This window comes from Podarcis gaigeae, assembly GCF_964106915.1.
Source record: "Podarcis gaigeae genome assembly, chromosome: 15".
Lineage (NCBI taxonomy): Eukaryota > Metazoa > Chordata > Lepidosauria > Squamata > Lacertidae > Podarcis > Podarcis gaigeae.
In genome coordinates, this window is record NC_139692.1 from 14,719,879 (window position 1) to 14,735,933 (window position 16,055).

The window sequence follows — 16,055 nt, forward strand, 5'->3', positions numbered from 1 at the left end:
GCACAAACTCTCTCTGGGATGCTGCTGCATGGCAAACAGAAGGACACTGAGGGGAATGCATGACTACTGTGCTGTCAAGAGGGAAAAGCCTTGTGAGGAACTAAGTTGTCAACTGATGCAACAAGGACATGGGCAGGCCTTGCTGCTTCGCTAACTCAAATTTGCTAAATGTTGGGGTTTCTCAACTGGGATGGGGCTGTCTTGGCCAAGCAACATCCTTGCCATTGGAAGAGCAGATCCATAGTCCTGGGATGGGGAGCCTGTGAACCAGCTGCTGCTGTTGGACTGCAACTCCAGCCAGCATAGCTAATGGTCAGGGATGATAGGAGTTGTAATCCAACCGGATTTGGAGGGCCACATGCTTTGTCTCCCTACCTTATTTCTTGGTTGATGTTGCCTGATTTCATTTACTTCTGCTTCTTCTGAACACCTTGTGCACAGAGCATGGCATCAACCCAAGTTCCTGCCATCTTGGATTCTGCCACCAGTGCACATGCATAACTCCTCCAACTTGGAAAACAAAACCAAAGGGAAACTACAGAAGCTCATTTTTGACTTCTCAAAAAAAATTAGATGTTCATTTATTAGGAATGAACAGAAATACAAATAACTGCCTTGCTGGGTCATAGTAGGAGCCATCTAGCCTGACATTCTGTTTCCAGCAGAGGCCAAACAGACACCTTTGGAAGTTGATGATATATTAAGTGGAATTGTCATACTCTGCTCTCCAGTTTTTATGGGTTTAATTTGCCTCTCATTTTCTTATTTATTTTATATTTATTTGTTAGTTTCATGTGATATCTGTATGGCATTTGAAATACTGGTAGTTTTTATTCACACTCTTGTACACCACCCTAGATTCTTTTAATGAAGGGAAGTTTAAAATATTTTGAATAAAAGTTGCATGGTATATTAAATACATTGTAGCCTTAATGCATCTAAACACTGAACTGTGCAAATTAGTTGGTTCAGCTTAGTTGAGGCAGTTGGCAGATTCACCAGATAGGCTCAGTCTATCTTTTATATCCATATACCGATAAGATTTAATGATCTTGTTATGCTACAACAGTATGCAGAAGTCTTGAATATCTTCCCCTGCTTTCTCTTTGCTCATATGAAGACATGTGGTCAATGCAGCCTTCTGGTATTTCAAAAATCCCATTTAAGAACCTGGAGGAAATATTATTTCTACCCTCACCAATAACATAGATTATCTAGACCCTTTTGGCTTCAGCCAAACAGGTTTCAGGCCTGGTTTTGGCACTGAAATAGCCTTGCTTGCTCTGATTGATGACCTTTGTCAAAGAGGCGGGGGGCCTGCGACCCTGTTGGTTTTCCTTGATATCTCAGTGGCTATGATATATCATAGACTATGGCATCCTTCTGCAAAAACTCAGTGGGATGGCAGTTGAAGGCACTATATTACCATTGTGAGTAGAACATCTGCAGGCTCATCACCAGCAAGTGGAATTAGAAGACTGCTGCTGAGCCCAGTGGGTTTTGAGTTGTGGTGTCCCAAAAGGTCCATTCTGTCTCCTATGATATTCAACATCCATATGAAACTGTTGAGATCTATCGACTGGGGATTTGGAGCATGGTGCCATCAGTATGCTGACGACACACAGCTCTATCACTCCATTCCACCAGCATCAGGAAAGGCTGTGAAGATGTCAGATCAGTGTCTGGAAGCAGTGAAGTGCTGGGTGTGGGCTAATAAAATGAGGCCGAATCCTGATTAGATGGAGGTGCTTTAGGTAGGTAGTTGCCTTACTCTGTGATTAAGGTGCTGGACCTGTTTGAGAAGAGGTTGCACTACCTCTGAAGTAAAAGGTTTGTAGTTTGGGAGTATTCCTAGATTCCAACTTGTCAATGGAGTCTCAGGTGGCTTCTGTAGCCAGCTGTGCTTCTGCCCATCTTTGCTACTGCTATTTCTGGACAGGAATAGCATGGCCTTAGTTGTCCTCCTGCTTAGCTGACCTCCTGCTTAGACTTCAATTGTCTTAAATATACTTTATTTTATATTAAATTGCATTGTTTTAACATGTTGATGTTTGATGTCCTGTACTCCTTTGGGGATGCAGGTGGCGCTGTGGGTAAAAGCCTCAGCACCTAGGGCTTGCCGATCGAAAGGTCGGCGGTTCGAATCCCTGCGGCAGGGTGCGCTCCCGTCGTTCAGTCCCAGTGCCTGCCAACCTAGCAGTTCGAAAGCACCCACGGGTGCAAGTAGATAAATAGGGACCGCTTACTAGCGGGAAGGTAAACGGCGTTTCCGTGTGCGGCTCTGGCTCGCCAGATGCAGCTTTGTCACGCTGGCCACGTGACCTGGAAGTGTCTCCGGACAGCGCTGGCCCCTGGCCACTTGAGTGAGATGGGCGCACAACCCTAGAGTCTGGCAAGACTGGCCCGTATGGGCAGGGGTACCTTTACCTTTTTTACTCCTTTGGGAGAAAGGATGGGATGCAGATTTTCCAAACAAATAAATAAAATGCATGTAGCTTTGCAATTCTTTTGTGGCAGCCAAAAAACTCTGAGGCCACCCCTATGCTGCAGCTATACCACAGCAATCTGAACCCTCTACCTTTTCTGCCATATCTCTACCAACACTATAGCCCATTCTCTCCATTTCATCTGTCACTGGAAGTTCTTTTGAATTGTTCTTCCATTTATTTTTAATACTGTGGCTGGTAATGAGTACCAGAAGTCAAAGCATATGCTCTGTATTCGGAGGAACTCCAAAACGGAAAACCCAAGAGAAAGCTAGGCAACTGCTGCCCAGGATGGCTCTTTCCAAGAAAAGGTACATTATCCAGAAAACAGAGCCACTAAGACTGCTTCTAAAGAGAGATCTGCAAATGTTTTTCAGGGAAACAAGACACTCTTCAAAGTTCTGATCACCCCTCTGACTTCTTACTTTATAAATGTAGATTCTCAGGCTGCATGCATGCAATACATTTTATTCCAGAATCAATGGAGACAGAGTACTTGTCTTTCCTACACAGTCCAAACACAATCTACTGTAGATGTATTGCATATTTTATTGTTTCTTGAGAAACTGCTTTCATTCCAAAAATAAAAAGCTCATTGCAGATTAATTCTTCATGACCCCCGCAGTGTGTCCATATGAAAACAGTTGTAGGCGGTCCCAGTAATGAGGTATGTGTGCATCCACACTTACCCTATTACATTGTGGGTGGGTGCAAACCAAAACACAATACCACTTCCTTCTTCATTTGCCTGGGAAGGAGGAAAAGGCATGGAGGACCTAATCAAGGGGAAGGTTTTCAGACATGTGTTGAATAACCACGCCCACCCTTGTGGACAGCAAACTCTAGAATCAATCTAGATTGAAAGCAGCATGTTGAGGATGGGCTTGAACAATTCTGGATTGAGAAAAACTACGTTTTTGTGCTACAAATGGGTTAGCGTGTATACAGACTATGAATCATAGATCTGGGTGATCGGGTGGCAAATGTTGGAGCAACAGTATTTGGCGGCTAGGAATAGAAACTGCTGTCTGCTAGAGACAGCTTGTCTGCTTTCTAAAGCCCATGATGCTATGGCTGCTGCCAGTTAGAATGGAGAAATGTGTGAAACCACAGCAGTTCCTCCTCACCTTAGCAGCACAGGGCCTTGCAATCAGTAAGGCAGTCTTCTCTCTACACTTCTGCTGGAGTGTGGTGGAAGGAAATCTTCTCCTTTCCACAAGACTGCAAAGCATGCAGACAAACTGGATATTTCTTTGCAGATTTGGCCCAATATTCAGAGAGGAACAAGCACATCCTACACAGAAGGTCACCTCCACAGGCCCCCACCTGTACACATAAGGAGGATTGTCCAAATGATATCTACACAGATACAGTTCAATAAGCATAGGTCAAAATCACATGGTTAGTCCCCTGATTGAATTAGAAAGTCAACCATGTGATTTTTTTGCCAAAGGCTGCCCTTACAGGTATGGGTAGAGCTCGAGTACCAGGTGAGCACCAGGGGAAAGTTTGTTGCTCTGTACGCATTGGGGCTAGATCAGGGGAGGTGGGCTGGCCCGGGCAGAGAGTGGCACAGATAGCACATGCTCCTTGTAGCACACAAACCAACTCTTTATACTAAGCTCTTGCAAACCTGTAAACGTGGGACTCCCAGGCTGACGATAGCACCTAACAGCCTCTGAGAAAGAGTGCCAGCCGCCATGCAATTGTTAGATGCAAGGCTGAAAGTTGTAATCAAATGAAGCTAATGAAGTTGTCTATTTCGGAATGTAAAAGATTATGCAGGAAACATGTAATAAAGCGAACCTCTCCATAACAGAATGCTCATTCGGGGTGTGTGTTCTGCTAGTGGCGTCCCCGAGCAGATGGTTCCGCTAGCTCACTGCCAGCGCTCTCTAAACAGCCGCCACATGCTGGATTGGGAAGGAGCTCCCGCACATGTAACAGTGGCAGCTTCAACAAAATGCACAGACGGCTGCAATGCTGAGACAATTGGAGCCCATTACCATATAACAACATTATCAGCACAAAGGGTTTTCACTACAGCTTTTGGTGGGCCTATCGCTGGCTTCATCTACTCAGCCTGAGGATAAAACTGAGAAGTTTGTGGAGGCCTGCTGCATTCTGGGTAGAGGGCAGCAGTGATTCCACACCCCTGAATCTGCACTGCAGTGAAGAAGAATGAAAGGGCTGTAATTTGGTTCGAAAGCCCTCAGTACCACCTTGGTAAAAACAGTAACGAAGCCAATGGATGCTAACAATGGCAGTGCTAGCCAACAGAGCATCTCCATGTTGCTTCTCAGATGTTCCAGAGAAACAATGAAAGGAACTGCAAGGACTAGAACCAGGAATCCAAACACACTTCCTGCACTGCTGCCTCATGCAGCTGCTGGAACCATTACTAAGGTTGATAGAAGGGTTGAGCCATTTGGGCCAAGCCACACCCAAGTTCCCTGCACCTGGCGTCATATATGACAACAAGTGTAGAGCAGGTAAAGAAGTAGCTGGGTCAAAGTAGGTTTGCTGACATCACCAACCAGCTGGTGGGTGGTGCCTGCAATACTCTGTGCTGTCTTTGTGGGCACCAGCAGTCAAGTGATTTTTGGGCTTGCAAAGTCCTCAACATGTGGCTGTGCAAGCCCCCATGGTTAGCCCATTGCAGAGGCTTGCATAGCTCCATTTACAAAGGCCCCAAGCCCTAATTATCAGCTTACTGTCAAACATGGCCCATAGAGGGGTGTGAGAAATAAAGCTCTAGCCCAGTGTTTCCCAACCTTGTGCCTCCAGATGTTTTTGGCCTACAACTCCCATCATCCCTGACCACTGGTCTTGCTAGCTAGGGATGATGGGAGTTGTAGGCCAAAAACATCTGGAGGCACAAGGTTGGGAAACACTGCTCTAGCCCACTGGCTAGATCTAGTTCCTTAACTCTGCACTACAGGCTGCTGCATTCTCTAGGCCAGCCTTTCTCAACCATGGGTCCCCAGATGTACATGACTACAACTCCCACCATCCTTAGTTGGCAGCACCAGTGGCCAGGGATGATGGGAGCTGTAGTCCGATATCATCTGGGGGGACCCATAATTGAGAAATACTGCTCTAGGTTGTAAAGGGTTCCTGGGCTTTGTCATGGCTCTCCCTATCCAGTCTGGGTGTTGGCAAACTCTCATAGGCTTCCTGTTCAGGCTGATTTGCAATGCAAATCTCTCTCTCTCTCTCCACAAATAACAAAACAAGAAAAGTACATAAAGAGCACAGCAGATAAAATACACAACATTAAAATCTATTTAAAAGCAACAGGTAAAAATTACATAAGCAGGCAAAAACTTGCTGGAATAAAAATGTGTTTTGCCAACCGGCAAAAAGACAACCAGAGAATACGCCATCCATGCTTCAAGGAGTAAAGTCTTCCACAATATCAGTGTAGCTACTGAAAGGCCTCTTATCATCAGTGGTGCCTCTACCGTTGGTGAGACACAGTCAAGAGCCCCAACTTCTGATCTCAGGGAGTGACTGGTACAATATTCTTACTGCTTTTCTGGAATATTCGAAGCAGCTCTAAGACAGGTTACTCCCTGACACACGCACCCAAATTCATTTTTGGAACCAGCCATGGCATTCTATTTCCCCACCAACTCATCACACTCTATGCCTTATGTAAGAACTGCAGCACTTGCATGTCAAATCTGAAATTTAGGCCAGATGTTCCAAGTATGCAATGATTGAGCTGGCTCTGGTTACTAATCATTTCAGCTGTGAGCAAAAGCAGTGACTATTTATTATTATTTATAGATTAAATTTAGATACCACTGTTAACCCGAAGATCTCAGGGTCGTTCACAAGATTAAAAATACAGGATAAGAGCACAAGATAAATGGTTAAAAGAAAAACAAAGCAAGACAATAACCCCAGCTCCCAAGCAGTTCTGTGACACATTCCAGATTATCTTACCTGTACTGGATAACAGCAGGGTTGGCCTTAGCAGAGCAGTGAAACTTTACGGTGTTGTCTTCAAGGACAGGCTGAGGTTCAACTGACAGATTGACGAGAGGTGGATCTGTAAAGAGACAACAGCCAATCTATTAGCTATCACACCTTTGTGTGAGGAACTGTATCTTTCTGCAGTATTGCTTCCCCATTTTGTCTGGCTGCTGTGATGGATGATTGTGTACTAACTAACCAGCATACCTGTTTGACCTTAGAGTGCCAGAAGTCTTGTGTCCCCAAAGTGAAATCCCTTTTTTGTGAGCGAATGATGGCTTTAAGAGCAGAGCAAGTCTGGGAGCAATTATTTCTTGTTCTGCAATTTCTTTTCTGAGTGACTTTGTGAAGGTCACTTTGCTGCTATGTGTGCCTGCCTCTTTACAGGCCTGCAAACACAAAAGATCTGTTGATCCAAACAGTTAACGCAGTGGACCAAAGATTCTAACACATTCTTGATACTGTGTAAGAGCTAATCTTTCACATACTGTATCTAGGATTGGGAAAAAAATTCGAGTCAGTTCACATTTAAAGGTGAACCTACTTATTTTGCATTTTCTGAAACCATACACATACCAAAAGACAGTCATCCTCTGAGGCTATGATTTGAAATTTGCAATCTTCCAAATTTTGCAACGCAGTTCTCTAGTCAAGTAATGGGTGCACAAATGCACAGTAGATCGGGGTTTGTGCATAAAAATGCATATATTAGTGAAAACAACATACAAGAAAGCATTATGTTAGGGGAAATTGTCTTGCAAAATGTGTAGAATTGCGTACAAAAATGGGCGTATTAGGAGAGATTCACACTAAAATGTTGGTGAATTTTCATGAGGACAGTAGTTTGTGGTATAGTGGTATAGTCCAGGTACAGTTTTACTACCTCTCTTGCACCACCAGGCAGTGGTGGCTGGTACCCACTGAGACTGGTAGGGTGGACAGCAGGGAGACCAACAGTAGGGGGAGCCAGAGCCAAATGACTAGTGGAGCCAACTGATTCTTGTTTCATTGGCTGTTGAGTTCTACAAAGGAAACATGGAGCAGGATGAAGAACCTCCTAGACTGGTTGTAAGATATAAGGCTGGCAGGTGGGGTCTGGCTGAGGGCAGACTGAGAGTGATGTGGCAGGATTTGCATCTGAGACCAGGATTTGCATCTGGCTTATGAAGTAGCAATTGACACATAGCCATAAGAATATAAGAAGAGCCCTGCTGGATCAGGCCAGTGGCCCAACTAGCCAAGCGTCCTCTTTTTCATTAAGGCCACCCAGATACACATGGGAAGCCCACAAGTAGGACATGAATGCAGCAGCACTCTCCCATTCATGATCTCCAGCAACTGGTACTCAAGGCCACACTGCCTCTGATCCTGGTGGTATTAACAGCCATGATAATCAGCAGCCATTGATAATGTTACATGCGCTGACAGTCACATTTAGTCATTTGCTATGGAATATTCCTTGTGTCAGAAAGCAGTAACTGAATTGTCAGCAGATGGGCACTGTTTAAAGGTAAGATGCCTTCAACAGCTTCCAAGGGGGCTTCCTTAATTTGTGAATCAGTTAACAATTGATTCAGTGTATGTATCACCCTTCAGCCATTCTGGCCAGTTGTTGCGGGGGGGGGGGGGGGGCGGAACCAGGCTGCTGGTGAAAAGGGAGTTAATTCCTGTGTGGCAAATTAAGTTGTCACACAGAAAATTTGAAACAGGAGGCTCTTGTCATCTCGCAGATCTGTTCCCTCTCTGCTGTCTGAGCCAGATTGGCTCAATTTCCCAATTGTGTTCTGGCTGACACAATTGCTGGAGGCGGATGATCCATTATGCTCCACTTGGCACCTCATACCAGCTGAGATATAATCCATGTGCCCTGCTGGTGGGCAGGTCAGGAAGAATCTCTCTCTCTCTCTCTCTCTCTCACACACACACACACTCCCCCAAAAACCCAACATGTTTTCCATTCCAACATAGGAGTATAAGGATTGAAGACTGGTGTCACTCTGAAGATGACAACACCAACACGACTAAGCTGGGATCAGAGGAGGCCACCCTGGCAATATTTCTCATATATCTGGAATTCCTTTCCTCTTTATTGTACAGACTCAGATATTAGTTTTTAGAATGTCAAATCTGTGGGCTATTAATAATCTTGAACTTGAGGCCGTTGCATTAAGGCAAGGAAAATAACCTCAAGGTAAGAAGAGCATTGCCAATGGCCCATCAAGTCCAGCATCGTGGTTTCAGAGTGGTCAACTAGATAGCTATGAGAAACCTGCAGTCAGGATGAGTGCAAGAAAAAGCTGTGGAACATGCAAGTGGCCAGGTAGAATCTAAAGTAGAGCTCTCGAAACTTTTCATGTTGGTAAGACACTTTTTAGACATGCATAATTTCACAACAGAATAATTCAGTTCCACTAGCAAACTGGAAGTTAAACTAACCCATTTCCAACCCGGGGCGGGGGGGGGGGAGTGCAGGGAGCATTTGTGTGACACTGCAGCCAACACACTATTGTGTGACAACACAGAGTTTGGAAAGTTCTGATCTAGAGGATTGAGAAGGGTATTGGAGGAGAAGGTTGGACCACTGAGGATCAATGAAACCCACGGTATAATGGGTGGGAAACCTGTAGCCCTCCAGATATTGTTGGACTGCAATGGCTAGTGATGATAAAAGAATCACAGAATCATAGAACTGTAGAGTTGGAAAGGACCACAAGGATCATCTAGTCCAACCCCCTGCAATGCAGGGCACAGACCCACAACCCTGAGATTAAGAGTCTCATGCTCTACCGACTGAGCTATTAGGAGGACAAAACTTAGTGCAGGAACAACTGTAATTTGGAGTGACACAGGTTCTTCACCCCTACAGTATGGACAGGAAAACATCAGACTATAGGCACTTTATTGAGTTCTCCAATCCAGGGACTTAATATTCTCAGCCTATCAATGGTTATGATAGTATTTTTTTTGGGGGGGTGGTGGTGTCTCCTACTGGGAATGAAGAAGGTTCAGTGTCATGGTTCACCAGGTTCTGAGGTCCTTTTCCCAATTCTGCATATTTATTAACTCTGATAACCCTGTCATAATCTGCACTGGTGGAATGAACCCTACTGAAGTAAAGAAAAATGCCAGTATGTGCTGTGATTATAGGATGCTGGGGTAAAAAGTAGGCAGTTCAAGGTGGCTTCACCAAGGTGATTGTGTATGGGGCAGATTCCATGTGAATATATATCCCTTGTACCAGAGGCATAGCAAGGCCAGGTGGTACCCGGTGAGGAAATTTGTCACCCCTCCCCCCACATTGACAGCTCACGGTAGGCTTGGGAGTCATGGGCAGGTGCCGAATATCCTCCCCCACTTCCTACACCTCTGTGCCCCCACCCTCGTGATGCCCAAGTACCCCTAGCCATCGGGGGAAGGGGGGAGATATGCTGCTTTGCTGGGGCTCTGGCAAAGCTACACAGCTTGTTCTCTCGGGAGTCATGGCTCCTGTCCATCTGTCCTTCTCCCTCCCTCCCCAGCTCTCTGTAAAGCAGCAAAGCGGGAGCCGCTTACGGTGAGCCAGAGAGGGAGGGGGGAGTCTAAAGCTCCCACTTTGCCGCTTTACAGCGAGCCGGAGAGGGAGGGAGGGATCCCACTGCAGAGTCCTACTCTGTTCAATGGTGCTTTCTCCCAGAGAAGTGTGCATAGGTTTGTAGCTTGAGACTGCCTTACCCTAGCTTCAACTTCTGCAAGCTAAGAATGCCAATTAACTTCCTCTTATTCCTCTAGGTCAGGCTTCCTCAACCACGGCCTTCCAGTTGTTTTGAGACTACAATTCTCATCATCCCTGACCACTGGTTCTGCTAGCTAGGGATTATGGGAGTTGTAGGCCAAAAGCATCTGGAGGGCCGAGGTTGAGGAAGCCTGCTCTAGGTTTACCAAACCCATGTCCTCTAGATGTTTTGGACTACGACTTCCATCATGGCAATGCTGGGAGGAGAAAAAGAGTCCAACAACATCTGAATGGCATCAGCATGGGGAAATGCCCAAAGCATCCTGCATTTAATGTGCATGTAACATGTGTACATGAAAACAGAGAGTGGCTATGAATCCTATTCGATGAAAAAAAACCCACTGCTTCAGACTGCTCCCACTTAACACTGCAGTGCACAATGGTTTTGGGGGAGCACCTGCTAATTTGAAAAAAAAGGCATTTATTCTCGCTCATCAGCCTCAAAATCCCTGCCAAGCTCTTATTGGTGTCATATTCCTTTCAGCTTTTAAGGCTCCAGCTTGCCTTTTTTCCTTAAAAACAAAACAAAACTCTAATGTAATATAATGACAAACATCTAAGTTACAAGTTTGCAGAGAAAGGGAAGATAAAGTTAAAAGGGTAAGAAAGGGAAATAAGACAACAAACAAACCGCACCCTCTAATTTGTATGGATGGTTTGGCTTTCAGATGATGGAGCACTGCACAACATAGAACACTATGAGATCACTCCCATAAACCTGAAGGCAGGCATAGGCTATGAGGCTGAGTCCCTGAGCTGAGATGGAGAAGTCCCCCAGCTCCCAACCCCCCTAGATGGTCCAGTAGGATACCATGGTCAATGGTATCAAAAGCCGCTGAAAGATCCAGCAGAACTAGGAAACAGCTTTCACCTCTGTCCCTAGCCCACCGGAGATCATCAAAAGCATGACCATGGTGGTTTCAGTCCCATTGTGAGGCCTGAACCCTGATTGGAAGGGATCCAAATGGTCTGCATCCTCCAGGCGTGCCTGGAGTTGTTCAGCGACCACCCGCTCAATTATCTTGGCCAAGAATGGAAGATTTGAGGCAGGGCGATAATTGGCTATGATGGCCGGGTCCAAATATGGTTTTTAAAGAAGCGGTTTAATAACCACTTCTTTAAGTGGGTCTGGGGAGATTCCCTCACAGAGGGAAGCATTCATCACCCTACAAAGCCTATCCCTGCCTGGCTTGCTTTTATGAACCAGGATGGGCAAGGATCAAGGAGAAAGGTGGTCGGTTTCACTCGTCCAAGCAGCCTGCCCACATCTGAACCAACTTTCACTGAGGGGAACCTGTTTTTATTGCTGGGGCTCAGCCCAAGTGCATGTGAAGTGAGAAGGAAGGTGGGAGCACCACTGAGCACCTGCACTGTTATCTCCTTCACCAAGGAGTGATCACAATCAGCCTCTGCACATTGGTGAAAAAGAGGCAGACTAGACTTCTCCAACCTGTCACTCTCCAGCTGCTTTGGACTACAATTCCCATCAGTCCCAGTCAGCATGGCATTAGGTTGGGGAAGGACTGTGATATAAGTTTTGTATCAGAGGGTACAAGTCCTGGGCAGTTTAGAGCCCCAGCACCTCTCCTTTTTAGAAATTCTGCACTCATTATGGTGCAGATTGATTTGCTAGGCTGTGCTAATGACTGCTCTTCTCTTTGCAAGAATGTCTGTAATGGTTGTTTAGCAGAGAACAAGCACCCAATTCAACACTTCTACTGGCCAGATGGAAAAAGAACCTTTTCTGAATGGTCACCCGTCCATCTGCTTCTTATGAATATTAATCAGATGATTGGCAGAGCCGTCAGTGCAGAATGGAGTCAGTCCCTAAAGTTAGTGTGGCTCCTTGGAACGTGGCTGTAGAGAGAGAACGAGAGAGAGATGGTGGTGGGAGGAGTCTGACCGCTTAGACTTTTGGAGCCCTTCACTCAAAAGCTTGCAGATTATTCATGATCCACCTGTTCTTCTGCTGACAAATTATCAGCTCTTAACCAGAGCAGAAGGGAGAAGGAGCCAGTAACTTCTGTTCATTTCTCCAGCAACTGGTCTTATTGTTACACCAGATCATTTGCGTATTGCTGAAATCAAAGCTGCCATAAGGGCAAGAAGGACTTTTGCAAAGCCTTGCTGAACAGAAGTGACAGTCAAGCTTCACAGCCCCATTTTGTCCTCACAATATCACCTCCGTTCAGTGTCTCCATTTTGTATGGAAATGTTCACTGGCAAGAGCTAACAAAGGAGAGCAGAGTACATTTGCAGGTTCCATTGACACCCTCTACTGATGTGAAAAAGAAAATGTCCCAGCAATATGTTCACTAGTTTGGGAACTCTACGAAGTGCCAAGCCGAATCTTCTCTGCTTCCTAATACAAGACAACACTGTACCACTTACCACTTATCAATTAGCAACTGAGCTATAGTGGCCAACCAATTAGTTCCAAGTTCACCCACATGCAGAAACCACCATCCAGTAAATAATAATAATAATAATGAAGAGAACCATTCTAATTTATTGATTTTTTGCTTATGCATATGGAAATCTTCCTTTTAGTTGCCACCCTAGTCTTTGCAACCTTCTGCCTTTGTAATAACGTAAAAGGTCTTGGATAATTGAAACCAATACAGTGCTACCTCGGGTTAAGTACTTAATTCGTTCTGGAGGTCTGTTCTTAACCTGTAGCTGTTCTTAACCTGAAGCACCACTTTAGCTAATGGGGTCTCCTGCTGCCACCGCGCTGCCGGAGCATGTTTTCTGTTCTCATCCTGAAGCAAAGTTCTTAACCCGAGGTACTATTTCTGGGTTAGCGGAGTCTGTAACCTGAAGTGTATGTAACCTGAAGCGTATGTAACCCGAGGTACCACTGTATTACTGGGAGATAAAGTCTGACTGATTCTTGAAGCTCAGGTTTTCAGTACCTTGATGGACTTGAGGAATGCCTGTTGGTCTTGCCTTCTTTTGGATTCACCTTGATAATGAAGACCCTCAGTCTCTCTCCTTCTGATGTTTGTTCAGGCAGATCATAAGTATAATTTCCTCTTTCTAGCTTTCCAGCACCCACTACTTCCCTTTTATCTCTCTCACTCGCTGTTGCTCTTGAATCACTGCCATGTCAGCTCTCCTTGTATCTCTCTCTCTTTCCCCTCCTTCTTGAGACAAGCCCATCAGCCCCAGCCTGCATGGCCAATGATCAGGGATAATGGGAGTTGGAGCCCCAAAACAGCTGAAGGGCCACAGGTTCTCCACATCTCTGTAAGATGACTTTTGCATCCTCATTTTTGTCTGGTTACCATAAGAAACTGCTTCAACTGAGTCAGACCCATAAACAAAAAAAATAACTCTGAGCAGATAACAGCAAATAAATCTCTATTTCTGCCTTTATCTGCTTTTTTAGACCAACAACGTTCAAATTTTATTCCTTGAGGGGCCCCTTGGCCTGTTGATATGTCTGCTTTGGATCTCCTGCTTGTTTGCTTTCAAGTTCTTGTCTGCTGCAAAGGATTCTAGGAAATATTCTATGGCACACACTCAACTCACAGGAGGCACTGCCTGCTGGGCTTCCCTGTTGCCATCTGTGAACTAAGAGCATTCCCTAGAAATAGTCCAACACTCTCTGCGCCTACATGTGAATCACAAGAGGCCCCATCTGTATTGGCATGCTGCTGGCTTTTGAAAATGCATGTGTTTACACAGACATACCCTTGATCTCTTAACCCAAGTGTCCTGTTTTAATTGCTTTGTTGTTTTCATGATTTTGTTTTATTGCTTATGGTTCTTTAAAATGGGTACTTTTTAATTATGGATGCTTATATTTCAATGTTTGGGTAACTGGTTGTTATACTTTGCAAACCTCTTAGAAGCCTGTCAGTCAGTCTTTCATAGAAGCTCATGCACAATGATTGATATCCTCTTTAAAGAACCACAAGGGTCTCCAGAGCGCAGTGTGGAAACCCATGTTTTTACATGGAGGAAGGAAGCTTCAACTGGCAATGGCGGTGGCAGCGAAGCTCCAAAAGGAAGCTAGATAGGAGGGAGAGAATAAATAACTGGACGGTGGTAGGCAGTGTGGCTTGTGATAGGCCATCCTTTGTTGGCTACAACTTCATCAAAGCCGCTGGTACTTTACCAAGATTCCTTCTTTGTTGGGAGTGCAGCCACCTGCCTTTTGGCTGGGAAATTATGATGAGAAATTATAGGTATTTTCAATTTAGCCTAATCTCATTTTAAAATGCGCAATCCAAACAACAATAAAGGCAGACACAGGTTGGAATATAAATGAGCTGTGCTCCCATAACATCCCTGAGATATATAGCACACTCCTAATTCATTTGCAGGCATCCTGACACTTCCCCATTGTTAGACAACAACAGCTAATCACCTTCCTTTGTTAAATATGAATCACATTTCTCTTTAGTAGCTTCCCCATTGTTTGATAGTTTAGTAGCTGTGGTTAGGATGTACAGAAGAATCCTCTTTGTATACTGAAGGAGAGCAAGCACCCTCTTACTCTGAAAGATGTTCATTTTTTTTTTAAAGTAAATTAACAATAAGAATGAATGAAAGCCTTTGAACTTTCCTTTGCAAATAGAATCATGATTTCTAATGATCTGGTAATGGCATGCCAAAGATTCCCCACCAGAAATAAAGTAACATTTACATAAGTGATCGTTCAACATAATGTAATTCCACTCGGTTGCAACTGATAATTCATGCCTGGCTTTTTGTAATTCATTTGAATTACCAAGTCTCCGTGGCTCATTTTCTTAGCTTGTGAAGAATGCACAACCTGAATGGCCGAATGTTATAAGCCACAAACAATTGTCTTCCAAAGTCCTAGTACTGAGAAACACTTTTCCCCCCTTGGGAACTATGATTCATTCCTCCAACTGTTTTAAGAAGGTGAAAAAGCTATTTACCCTTACAGTGCAATCCCATATATGTCAACGCAGAATTAAGTACCATTGTATCCAATGGGACTTACTCCCGGTAAGTGTGTCTAAGATTGTAGCCTTAGTGGTTCTGCGTGAGTCACGGTTCTGAACATGTCTCTTGATTGGGGAAAGACAGCCTACTGTAAGAATGGGTGACTCCTGTGACTTTGTGCAATAATCTAAGCACCTTCGATTCTGATACACAGAAAAAAATTGCACCCAACTTTCAGGGCTGATTGGAAGAATGCAAGGCTACATTCATGAACCATGCAGAGATCCAGTAGACAACCTCCTCTTTTGATGTATGTATGTTATAGACTTAAAAATAAAATAAAACCCTGCCCTTCTAATGCATATGCATTACTCAGGGGAGATTACGGTGAGTAAAATAACAATTGGTGGAATTCAACTGTGCACTAAAGTGATCTGTAAGTGCAAGCATTTCTGCTTACTTGACAAAACGCCATTCCTTCTTCTCCCCCATGCCCTGTTCTGTGGGTTCTCCAAACCCTCCAGAGCAGATTTCGGAAGGAAGTGAGAGTCATGTGGGGGGAAGAGTAAAGTGCCTTTGGGTTAACAGGACTCATTGGGCTAGCTTCTGCTTCTGCAACAACTTCGTCGAATCTGGCGCAGACTCATTAAAAAGCAATGCTACCAGTGCAAAGTATAACTGAGTCAGGTGCAGCGGCTAAAATGCAATTTTGAAATAAAATCATAATCTGTGTGTCATGGCCAAAGTCTGTTGAAATAATGTCTTCATTAGTTGGCAGAAGACAACCGAAGAAGAGGCAAGTTGTTCTACAGTATAGCCACTGAGAAGGCACTGTCTCTTGTCACCACCAACCATGCATGGAAACCTTAGGTGGGACACAGGGACAAGCTTTTCCC

General features: G+C 44.7%; 1 protein-coding gene across 2 annotated transcripts in view; it reads right to left on the minus strand.

Moving 5' to 3' along the window:
- The window catches only part of KIRREL3 (kirre like nephrin family adhesion molecule 3), a 761,495-nt gene that overhangs the window by 142,455 nt on the left and 602,985 nt on the right, over window positions 1–16,055 (minus strand). For both annotated transcript variants that reach the window (XM_083713549.1, XM_083713548.1), the window contains exon 8: window positions 6,438–6,543. In XM_083713549.1, the coding sequence (XP_083569675.1) occupies window positions 6,438–6,543 (106 nt within the window). The remainder of the gene's footprint in view (window positions 1–6,437; window positions 6,544–16,055) is intronic.